At 40.4% G+C, this 12,714-nt stretch overlaps 1 protein-coding gene across 1 annotated transcript in view; it reads left to right on the top strand.

Annotated features, from left to right (window-relative positions):
* LOC107739359 (parathyroid hormone 2 receptor-like) overlaps nucleotides 1-12,714 on the top strand; it is a 28,295-nt gene that overhangs the window by 12,605 nt on the left and 2,976 nt on the right. Inside the window, exons 8-10 of the mRNA XM_016551453.1 lie at nucleotides 2,696-2,756; nucleotides 2,885-2,951; nucleotides 6,512-6,606. Of these exons, the coding sequence (XP_016406939.1) occupies nucleotides 2,696-2,756; nucleotides 2,885-2,951; nucleotides 6,512-6,606 (223 nt within the window). The remainder of the gene's footprint in view (nucleotides 1-2,695; nucleotides 2,757-2,884; nucleotides 2,952-6,511; nucleotides 6,607-12,714) is intronic.

Consider the following 12,714-nt stretch of genomic DNA (forward strand, 5'->3'; position numbering starts at 1 on the left):
ATATATATATATATATATATATATATATATACAGTATATATATAATATTTATTTTAAGGTGTCCTTGTTACAGTGTAATTATACATTAAAGTACCGAGTAATATTAATTAACTACATATACTTACTATATGTGTTATGGGTAGGTTAGGATGAAGCACACGGCGAAGGGGTAATCCAAAATAGAGGCTTTAATTATAAATCCAAGAGCAAAACACTGGAGAATGTAGGAGACAACTACCACAATACAACTTCGAGGGGCAGACAGAGGGCAGGCAAAAGGGAAGAGACAAAGTCCATAGGGCCAGGGTGGAGTAGATGGAGGAAGGAGCCAGGGAGGAGCCCGGAGCAGGAGGATCCAGGTGGGGAACCAGAGACCAGCCAGGATAGCGACCCACGGTGGAGTCGACGGCGGGAGGAGCCATGGTGGAGATAGGGCCGACGACACCAGGGAGCCGACTGACGGAGACGGAGCCACTGGAAGAGGAGCCCAAGATGGAGACGGAAAGCTGTAAAGCCAGGTTGGCGTAGAGGATTCCGAGGGCCAAGGCGGAGCTGGTGGCTCAGGCGACCGAGGCGGAGACGGGGATCCGGAATACTGTGGCGGAGCCGGAGCGACAGAGGACCAAGGTGGAGCCAGAGGTGTGGAGTCCCGAGGCGGCGGATGGTCAGTAATTGACCAAGGCAGAGCCGGCAGGACGAGGAAGCCCGGTGGAGCTGGTGGGATGACGGGCCACGGAGGAGACGAGGGAGCTAGGAGCCAAGGCGGAGCCGATGGATCGAAGGACCGAGGTGGAGTCCAGGACTTGGAGGCTGGAGGCGGAGACAGGGGATCCTCACGCCTAGGCGGAGCTGGAGACTGGAAGTCCCGAGGCGGATCAGAGCGCCCAGATGACGCTGACTGAGGGTGTGTTGAGGGACTGACAGGCACCAGTGGAGATACAGGAGACACAGGAGAGCTGGTTATTACCTCCCAAAACCAGTCTATTAAATCTTCTTTTAAGATGTCCATTAGTTCCTCTAAATAATGTTCAGAGGCCAGCTGCAGATCACCCTCAGCGGTGGGAGTGTGGGCGGGGCTTCCCTCCAAGCCCTCGATCTCCACCAAAAGTCCCATGGTGATACACGGTGTCGCCGGCTCACACACCTGGTCAGTCGCTTCGTCGAGCTCAGGCAATGTTCGGCTCTGTCGCTTTATCCGGCACTGAAGCTTTAATCGCGGCAGGTTCTGGCTCTGCGGCTGCTGTGGGCTCTGGCGCAAGCTCCGTGCAGCAGAGTGGTGAAGGCTGGCTGGGCGGGGAGTGGAGCTGGTGAATTCCTCCTCCGCGGTGCCAATGGTGAACTGTGATCCACAATTTACCAGCACCCACTCCACAAATGTGGCGAAATCCTCTTTGGGACTGTTTGCTGGCCGGCGTGCCTTACACCGCTCGCTTAGGCTGGTGTAATAGAATATGCAGAGCGAGTGGTCAGGGAAGTGCGTAAGGCACGCCAGATCTAAAAAGTCCCTGATGTAGTCCTCCTGCGAACGGTCCAACTGCTCCAGGCAAAGGATGTCTTTGGTATGTCAAAGGTATGTCCATCCGGGAGGAGAAAAACAAAAAAGAAAAACGCCGCAAAATAAATCTAATCTTGGTCTTGCATTCTGTTACAGGTAGGTTAGGATGAAGCACACGGCGAAGGGGTAATCCAAAATAAAGTCTTTAATTATAAATCCAAGAGCAAAACACTGGAGAACGTAGGTGACAACTACCACAATACAACTTCAACGCCGCAAGACGAGGGAACTGAGGAAAACCCAGGGCTTATAAACACAGGGAATGTAATCAGGGAGAACTGAAACAGGTGTGGAGGAATTAATGAAAACCCATGGAAACAAACAAGGCGGGAGAACGGAAACACAGAAAACTAAACCAAAACAGAACATAACCGTGACAATATGGTTAGGGTTAGGATTAGGGTTTGGTTAAGGGTTACTTGCATGTAATTATGCATAATTACGTGTTATTATAATAGTAAGTACATGTAACATGTGTAACAAGGACACCTTAAAATAAAGTGTTACCAAAACTATACATATATATATATATATATACACATATATGTAAAACTTTATATAGACTCTATATAAGTATATTATGTATAACTCTATATAAGTATATTATGTATATATTACGAATATTTTATATAAATAAAAAATATATTTTATATATGCGTGTGTAATCATATTATACATACATATGTGAGTGTAATCATATTAATTTTTCTGAATATGGCAGGAAAAAATGTAATAAGTATACAAAACTCATTACATTTTAATACATAAATGTATAATAATAATAATAATATATTTTTCATTTATGTCATTTTTCATTTTATATTTCTATATTTAAAAATATAAATATGGTCATAATATATATTTTTTTTTGGCCAATAGCAGGTGAGGGGATTGTTCGGAAACCTTCAGTTTTGTTTGTGTCAGCACAGAAACTATAGACTTTACATTTAATTTATGGTCTGGAGGGTCAAGGAGACTTTCAGGAGGCTTTTGACTTGTTGGATCTCATCGGTTCAAAAAACAAATAGAAAATTGTGTTGTTCCGGTGAATTTGTGGCAAGTGTCGGACATGCTTCTGTGCTTGTATGCTTCATTACAGTTGATATATCTTTTGTTATTTTCTCATTTGTGCGATTGCAGGTGTTCCTGCTCTCTTCGTATCAACCTGGGCTGTCGTCAGGGCAACGCTGGCGGATGTAAGGTGAGTTTCCCGTTCGTAATCCAGATTCTCAGTAAGTTAAAAAAAGTCACACAGTTATACACACAGAGAGATGCACAAGCTGTTCTATATATAAAATGTACTAGAATATCTCTGTCTTTCTCCCTAAGGTGTTGGGAGTTGAGCGCTGGCAATATTAAATGGATTTACCAAGTTCCTATACTGACAGCAATTGGGGTGAGTTGCTTGGAACTTTACCAACAAACGGAAACTATTTGTTAGACATGTTGATTGTTATTGTAATATTATTGTATACCAATTTCTGGAATTTAGCATTTTTATGTTTTAATTTTTCATTTTAGTTCAAGTTTTACTAATTTTGTTATCTATTTTTTTATATTTCTATTTAGCATTAATTTATTTTTGGTTTTAGTCATTTTAGTACTTAACTTCAGCTTATGTTTTTCATCTAATATTTAAATTTAATTTTTTAATAGTTTTAGTTAAAGGAGTGGTTGATTGTGATTTCACTTTTTTAACTTTAGTTAGTGTGTAATGTTGCTGTTTGAGCATAAACAATATCTGCAAAGTTACGACGCTGAAAGTTCAATGCCAACGTAGATATTGTAAAATTATGGCATTATGGCGGTTTAATGCCTACAAAAACGGCTCGTAGGGACTACAACGTGCTACTTCCCGGGTTAGTGACATCACAAACCCTGAAATTTACATAACCCCGCCCCCGGGAACATGCAACAAAGGGGGCGGGGCCATGTTGCGCTGCTTTAGAGAAGAGGAAGAGTTGTTGCCATGCCGTCAAAACTAGGGGTGCGCGAAAATATCTATTCATATATGAATTGCAATTCTGCTTCTACATATCTCTCTCTCTCTCTCTCTCTCTCTCTCTCTCACCTGATTCAGAACATTAGCTCGTCAACTCCATCAATGAACTGTGTTCCAATTATACACTTTATGTGTATAGACAGACAGATATTTTTCACATAGCTACAAGAAGCGTTAAACATGGACGCACACGCGGTTGCCATGGTAGCAAGCAATATTTGCTGGCAAACACTTCTTACTGTTATAAAATAAGCAATTACTTTACAAAAATGCTACAACACAATCATGTATTCTGCTGTATTACAGTTTTAATCAGGATAAAACCGTATATTAAAAGCTAACATAAGCAGTAGCATTTACAAATAACAGCGTATCTAAAAGTATGAGACAACAACAAACAAAAAACATACCATTAAGAGCCGTGTGCTTGCACAGCTTCTGTGCGATCCTCTTCACTAATATTCTCTGGGTCTCATTTGGGCTCAAATTGATAAGCAATATTGACAACGCCATTGTTTACAATACAACCGGAGCACACGCCACTGAGGTGAGGGGCGTGACGTTTCTGAACGCGCACTAGGCGGTTTAGCGAATCACAGCACACTGGGCCAGCTAACCAATCTGAGCCCATTGCGTATTTCTGAGGGAGGGGCTTCATTAAACCAGGAAATCATCAGAGCCTTAAAGTGCCCCTATTATGCCTTTTCGAATATTACCTTTCATGCAGTGTGTCATGTAGCTGTATGTGAACATAAACTATCTGCAAAGTTGTGAAGCTGACAGTGCACGATAAATAAAGTTATTGTCTATCAAAAAAAGAGCCGGCTCGCAATCGCCTAAATGAGTCATCAGGAATTCGAATCTTATTCTGTTACAGCTCTACGTCACGAAGTAACACATTTGCATAATGTCTGCCCACGTTCTAAATCGCCAACTTGCCCGCCCACAAACAGTAAAATTTCCGTGTGGTTAACATCATGTCGAGAAGACGCTGAATCCTTCGCTGTGAGAGTGAATTTGTTTTATCACATCTTATAATTACCACACACTTGTCACTTGTCGATCAGCCAGTTCAACCGTTTCATCATCAGACTCCGGCTCAAATTGGTAAGGTACAATCGATACCATCTTTTCTATGTATTGACAAGTCTCCAGGGCTGTTATTCCATCATGGCAATGGGCGTTTCGTTTCCGACACGTGCTGTACGCGGTAGACCAATCCAGAGCCAATCTCTCTACGGCTCTGCATCACAAAGGACTGCGCCATCTGACCAATCACAGCAGTGAGGGCTCACGGAAAGGAGGGGTTTAGAGAGACTGATTCTTTGAACTGCTTCCCACGAGTCGTTTACGAATCATTTAGAAATGAGGTCAAATGAAATAAATTTTTTGTGAAAACGAACGTGTTTTTTGACCTTGCATGCATGCAAACCTGTTTTAGGAGACTCATAAAACAATATTAGCAACTTTAAAAATGGCATAATAGGGGCACTTTAATCGGAGAAGGGACAGAGCGAACAAACTTTTTTTTTGAAGCTCAACCATTTAACCCTGTTACCAGTTAAGATATAAGATATAGATATAAAAATTAATTTTATTTAATTTATGTGAAATATGTTTATCAATAATCAGCTATTTTCCTGTTTCTTACTGTGAAGCTGATTTGAAAAAAAACTGTATTGTATTAAGCGCTATAGAAATAAAGTTGACTTGACTTGACTAGTCTGAAACAACACATTATGTATGACAGGACCTTAAAAATTATTTTACTGTCATAAAATGAGCAGATTTAAACAATTTAAAAAGATTTAATTGATGGATACAGTCAAGAAGGTTGAGACTGCTGCGATGGGACAGGCCAAAACAACAATTTTTGAGTTGGTGGGCCAGAAACATTTGAGAAATTTAAAACAAACTACTAATTGTATGTTGGATAATAGTCTATCTAACACATCTATCAATTCTTATTGCAAAACATGGGACCGCGTCATGGGCCGCCAAATTGCACCATATTGGTGAAAAGTGCCATCAAAGCAGTTGTTAAGAGACGCAGCTGTCTTCCCATTAACCCCGAATTCAACCCCGTGCTCCGAACGTGATACACACTGAAAGAGCTCATCAAAGTCCCGTAATCGGGCGTGTCAAAAGGTTGATTTGGATAGCGGTATGCTGTCGTTTGTTGACATGCTGCGACTGAATGTGATTGACCAGTTAGCGGTTGCATGCATATATTTATCTGCTGGATGGGCAGACGGAGACATTATGCTGTTAATTATTGGCTTTGCAAGCATAAGCGCTTTCCACAGTAATGGAGCTACGATTTCAAGAATGTCTGGACAGTTGCGCACCGGGAGAGCTGTAATTATGTGACAGAATGCAAATGTATTTTTGTCCTTGCTGCCTGTCAGCAAAACATATAAATTAGGACTTAACACACATGGATGAATTCGCGCACTAGCGCTCATGACTAACAATTTCTATGTTGTATTGATTACGACGTCTAAATAGAGTAAAGCACAATATAAAAAACTGTTTAAACCTGTTAAAACTTTCACAGCTCAGATGCTACAGAAGCTCATCACGCATTGATGGAATAATTCCCAAGCGGAAAAATATAAGCAGAATGAAATTAGCATTTTTAAAATGAGTTAAACTAGGGAACTTTTTGCACTTTTTCTCACTCGCACTAGTTCATTATAATCATCCAAAATGAGAATTTTGCAATTTCTGCCACATCTCAGTTAATGTCTAGAGTAGAAAATACATTTTAAACAATTTTGGAATAAAATTGCTTAATTGTCCTGCAAATGGTAATTTCATAGCTGTCCCTAAACATATATATATGTATACATTTTTTTATTTTACATCTTAATCGAAAGTGTTTGACACTTTAGTCAAATTATTCATGAAACAACATATTTTTAAATGAACCCCTGTTTCCTTCTGTCTTGCAGCTGAATTTTATTCTGTTTGTGAATATCGTACGAGTTCTGGCCACAAAGATCCGAGAAACGAATGCGGGGCGATACGACACACGTAAACAGTACAGGTGAGTGCATGAAATTATTGTTATGCTGGTACATGACCTCATATGAGAATCTATACTGTACGATATTGGACTTGAGATTCTTTTTCTCCAGTGACAAATTAAACGCAAATTCAACAGTACCCAATTCCCTGAACCCAAAAGTACATTTGTTACTTCATAATATATGAAATAGCAACTGGATTCTGTTTGCCTGTGTTCCTGTGGTTGTTTTCGGCAAGGTGGAGTGTTTGGACATCATTGGTTAGATATCCAGGAGAGGACTGTAATTTTCCAGAGGGTGTTTGAAAGGCTTTCTCACATGAGCGAGAGAAATAAAGAGAGTCACAGAGAGAGAGTGTGCTTTCATTACCAGCATGTCTGCCTTTGGGTAAAAGTCACAGGATCTCTCTGGCTAATAGTCTGCGAGTGGAACCGACTGTAAGGTCAGTCTGTATAGTCTCTTATCAAAGCTGCCTGGTGATCAAATCAAGCGAATCCCTCTTGTCTTTGTTAATAATGTTCTGGCTTGCCTCTGAAGTACAGCTTTACTGCCTGTGGCTCCTTAATGATTCTCAGAACTATTTTATATGTTCTGAAGTGGTGCATATGCATAAAAACTCACCGACACCACGCTAGGGTGTTCTGGGTTGTTGCTAGCCGGACGCTCGGATGTTCTGGGTGGTTTCTAGGGTATCTGGTTGTTTGCCAGGGTGTTCTGGGAGAGTTGCTTGATTCTCAACAAGCCGTATAAATAGGAATGCACTGATATATCGGCCAATAATTGGTATCAACTGATAAAATAAATTATTTGTTTCCATTGTGTTATGGCTTGTTTCCATTGTGTTGTGCTAATTTTGTTGTGTTGCGGCTTGTTTCCTTTGTGTTGTGGAGATTTCGCTGTGTTGCAGCTTGTTTTCATTGTGTTGTGCTAATTTCATTGTGTTATGGCTTGTTTCCATTGTGTTGTGCTAATTTTGTTGTGTTGCGGCTTGTTTCCTTTGTGTTGTGGAGATTTCGCTGTGTTGCAGCTTGTTTTCATTGTGTTGTGCTAATTTCGTTGTGTCGCAGCTTGTTTCTGTTGTGTTGTTGAGATTTCGTTGTGTTGTGCACTACTGGTCCACCGTAATTATATCCTGTCAATCACAAGAGGACAAAAAAGTGCCTCAATATAGGGCTGTCAAAATTAATGGGATAATGCATTAACACAATCTAATTATTTTAAAAAGTGCCATTAACGCAGGATATAGGCTATTTAACCCTATGAATCACCCATAGTTCAAGCCAGGGTTGCCAGATCTGCAGTTTTCCTTCACTTAACTTATTCATTATAGAGTGACTCCCATCCAAGAATCACAAAGAGCTTTGTTGTTTGTTACTTCTGATAAGACGCTTTGATGCTCTTAAATGTGAAGTGACAGATCGCTATAAAGTGGTACACAATTCAGTTTTGAGTGTGATTATTATCTGAAAAAAATATTATAATAATAGCAGTTGAATATAATAGTTTGTTCTGTTGTTAATTTTAACCTCTAATATGAATGTACCAAATTAAGCATTAGTTGGAAGAGATTTTTGTTCCTTAAGAAAACCAAATTATCGGTATCGGCATTGGCATTGGCATCAGCAGATGTGTGATTTATGAATTATCGGCTATCAACCAAATTTAGTATTGGTGCATCCCTATTTAGAAATATAATTTGAGGTACCATGTTTATAAGAGCCATAAGTTACTTATTTCTTTATATAGATGTGGATTTTATAAACTATAACTAAATAATGGTGACAATTTCCTACACTAACCATTTGATTGGAAATTCAGGATGAAGACTAGAGCGATACAATTTTTTGACAGTGTAACATTTTAGTTTACAGTTAATTTTGTTAATAAACATTCTTAAAAAAGTAAATGGAATACAAATGGGATAGACTGATGTGCAGTTTAGTTTGTTATAAAGTGAAATATAGATTAGTAGATATGTATTATATCTTAATCACGTGTGAAAGTATTAGAGCCACTGCTGAGAGTGTTTTAAACCTACAGGGGTTTGATAATCTCCAGTGAAATTGAATCCAGGCAATGAACGCCATTAAAGACGTTACGGATGAACGGACACAGTCGCATTTTACTTTTAGTGAGAGTCGGACTTATGCTCTGAACTTGAAGTAATTAAGCAATCTCCATGTGATGTGAGCTCAGCGCAGGGCTCCTCTGCTTCTGTGATGCTTTATCTGAGGATGTGAAAACAGCAGAAAGGCCGCCGACTCTAAAACTCAGCTCATCTTTTCTCATTTCTGGCCTGTAATGTAAAAATCAGCCTTTAGAGAGACGTTGACTCTCACTCTCAGTGTCTCACTCTCATTTCAATTTCAGTCTCTCAGAGCCGAAACGGAGGCTGTTTATCGCTTTTCTCGCTGGCAAGTCCAAAACCACAGTAATGTTGTGATATTTTTGGAACTACCTTGGTGTACCATGTATTTCAAAGTTCCATAGTAATACCATCAATTTACCATGGTACCAAAACCCTACTGTTTTGTGTGTGTTTTGGTTTTGGAGCCCACTGCATTGTGTTTGTGGGTGGTTGCTAGGGTGGTCGGGTGTTTTTAGGGTGTTCTGAGTGGTTGATATGATGTTTTGGCTGGTTTTTAAGGTGTTCTGGTGGTTTTTATGGTGTTCTGAGTGGTTTTAGGGTGTCCTGGGCAGTTCATATTGTGTTCTGGTGGTTTTTATGGTGTTCTTGAGTGGTTGATATGGTGTTCTGGTGGTTCTTAGGGCGTTCTGAGTGGTTACAATGGTGTTTTGGTCATTTTTTAGGGAGTTCTAGGTAGTTTATATGGGGTTCTGGTGTTTTTTTAGGGTGCTCTGAGTGGTTACTATGGTGTTTTTTAGGGTGTTCAGGGTAGTTTATATGGTGTTCTGGTGGTTTTAGGGTGTTCTGAGTGGTTGATATGATGTTTTGGCTGGTTTTTAAGGTGTTCTGGTGGTTTTTATGGTGTTCTGAGTGGTTTTAGGGTGTCCTGGGCAGTTCATATTGTGTTCTGGTGGTTTTTATGGTGTTCTTGAGTGGTTGATATGGTGTTCTGGTGGTTCTTAGGGCGTTCTGAGTGGTTACAATGGTGTTTTGGTCATTTTTTAGGGAGTTCTAGGTAGTTTATATGGGGTTCTGGTGTTTTTTTAGGGTGCTCTGAGTGGTTACTATGGTGTTTTTTAGGGTGTTCAGGGTAGTTTATATGGTGTTCTGGATGTTTTAGGGTGTTCTGAGTGGTTGATATGGTGTTTTCAGTGGTTTTTAGGGTGTTCTGCGTGGTTGATAGGGTGTTCTGCGTGGTTGATATGGTGTTCTGGTGTTTCTTAGGGTGTTCTGAGTGGTTACTATGGTGTTTTGGTCATTTTTAGGGAGTTCTAGGTAGTTTATATGGGGTTCTGGTGTTTTTTTAGGGTGCTGAGAGTGGTTACTATGGTGTTTTTTAGGGTATTCAGGGTAGTTTATATGGTGTTCTGGTGGTTTTAGGGTGTTCTGAGTGGTTGATATGGTGTTTTCAGTGGTTTTTAGGGTGTTCTGCATGGTTCATATATGCTATTCTGGTGGTTCGTAGGGTGTTCTGAGTGGTTACTATTGTGTTTTGGTGTTTGTGGGTGTTTTGAGTGGTTACTATGGTATTTTGGTGGTTTTTAGGGTGTTCTGGGTAGTTTATATGGTGTTCTGGTGGTTTTAGGGTTTTCCGAGTGGTTGATATGGTGTTTTCAATGGTTTTTAGGGTGTTCTGCATGGTTGATATAATATTCTGGTGGTTCTTAGGGTGTTCTGAGTGGTTACTGTGGTGTTTTGGGGTGTTCTGAGTGGTTACTATGGTATTTTGGTGGTTTTTAGGGTGTTCTGGGTAGTTTATATGGTTGGTGTTTTTTTAGGGTGCTCTGAGTGGTTACTATGGTGTTTTTTAGGGTGTTCAGGGTAGTTTATATGGTGTTCTGGTGGTTTTAGGGTGTTCTGAGTGGTTGATATGGTGTTTTCAGTGGTTTTTAGGGTGTTCTGCATGGTTCATATATGCTATTCTGGTGGTTCGTAGGGTGTTCTGAGTGGTTACTATTGTGTTTTGGTGTTTGTGGGTGTTTTGAGTGGTTACTATGGTATTTTGGTGGTTTTTAGGGTGTTCTGGGTAGTTTATATGGTGTTCTGGATGTTTTAGGGTGTTCTGAGTGGTTGATATGGTGTTTTCAGTGGTTTTTAGGGTGTTCTGCGTGGTTGATAGGGTGTTCTGCGTGGTTGATATGGTGTTCTGGTGTTTCTTAGGGTGTTCTGAGTGGTTACTATGGTGTTTTGGTCATTTTTAGGGAGTTCTAGGTAGTTTATATGGGGTTCTGGTGTTTTTTTAGGGTGCTCTGAGTGGTTACTATGGTGTTTTGGTCATTTTTAGGGAGTTCTAGGTAGTTTATATGGGGTTCTGGTGTTTTTTTAGGGTGCTCTGAGTGGTTACTATGGTGTTTTTTTTTAGGGTGTTCTGCATGGTTGATATAATATTCTGGTGGTTCTTAGGGTGTTCTGAGTGGTTACTGTGGTGTTTTGGGGTGTTCTGAGTGGTTACTATGGTATTTTGGTGGTTTTTAGGGTGTTCAGGGTAGTTTATATGGTGTTCTGGATGTTTTAGGGTGTTCTGAGTGGTTGATATGGTGTTTTCAGTGGTTTTTAGGGTGTTCTGCATGGTTCATATATGCTATTCTGGTGGTTCGTAGGGTGTTCTGAGTGGTTACTATTGTGTTTTGGTGTTTGTGGGTGTTTTGAGTGGTTACTATGGTATTTTGGTGGTTTTTAGGGTGTTCTGGGTAGTTTATATGGTGTTCTGGATGTTTTAGGGTGTTCTGAGTGGTTGATATGGTGTTTTCAGTGGTTTTTAGGGTGTTCTGCGTGGTTGATAGGGTGTTCTGCGTGGTTGATATGGTGTTCTGGTGTTTCTTAGGGTGTTCTGAGTGGTTACTATGGTGTTTTGGTCATTTTTAGGGAGTTCTAGGTAGTTTATATGGGGTTCTGGTGTTTTTTTAGGGTGCTGAGAGTGGTTACTATGGTGTTTTTTAGGGTATTCAGGGTAGTTTATATGGTGTTCTGGTGGTTTTAGGGTTTTCCGAGTGGTTGATATGGTGTTTTCAATGGTTTTTAGGGTGTTCTGCATGGTTGATATAATATTCTGGTGGTTCTTAGGGTGTTCTGAGTGGTTACTGTGGTGTTTTGGGGTGTTCTGAGTGGTTACTATGGTGTTTTGGTCATTTTTAGGGAGTTCTAGGTAGTTTATATGGGGTTCTGGTGTTTTTTTAGGGTGCTCTGAGTGGTTACTATGGTGTTTTGGTGTTTTTTTAGGGTGTTCAGTGTAGTTTATATGGTGTTCTGGTGGTTTTAGGGTTTTCCGAGTGGTTGATATGGTGTTTTCAATGGTTTTTAGGGTGTTCTGCATGGTTGATATAATATTCTGGTGGTTCTTAGGGTGTTCTGAGTGGTTACTGTGGTGTTTTGGGGTGTTCTGAGTGGTTACTATGGTGTTTTGGTCATTTTTAGGGAGTTCTAGGTAGTTTATATGGGGTTCTGGTGTTTTTTTAGGGTGCTCTGAGTGGTTACTATGGTGTTTTGGTGTTTTTTTAGGGTGTTCAGTGTAGTTTATATGGTGTTCTGGTGGTTTTAGGGTTTTCCGAGTGGTTGATATGGTGTTTTCAATGGTTTTTAGGGTGTTCTGCATGGTTGATATAATATTCTGGTGGTTCTTAGGGTGTTCTGAGTGGTTACTGTGGTGTTTTTGGGTGTTCTGAGTGGTTACTATGGTATTTTGGTGGTTTTTAGGGTGTTCTGGGTAGTTTATATGGTGTTCTGGTGGTTATTATAGTGTTCTGGCGGTTATTAGGGTGTTCTACATGGCTGCTGTAGTGTTCTGAGTAGTGCTTAGGGTCTTCTGGGTGGTTTTTGGGGTGTTCTGAGTGGTTTATATGGTGTTCTGTGTTGTGCTTAGGGTGTTTTGGGTGGTTTTTATGGCGTTCTGATTGGTTACTTTGGCGTTTTGCGTGGTTTCTAGAGTGATCTGAGAGATTGCTATAGTGTTCTGAGTGGTCACTATGGTGTTCTAAATGGTTTTTCTTGGTGTTTTTTTTGG

This window comes from Sinocyclocheilus rhinocerous, unplaced genomic scaffold, assembly GCF_001515625.1.
Source record: "Sinocyclocheilus rhinocerous isolate Xijiao unplaced genomic scaffold, SAMN03320098_v1.1 scaffold945, whole genome shotgun sequence".
In the NCBI taxonomy this organism is placed as follows: domain Eukaryota; kingdom Metazoa; phylum Chordata; class Actinopteri; order Cypriniformes; family Cyprinidae; genus Sinocyclocheilus; species Sinocyclocheilus rhinocerous.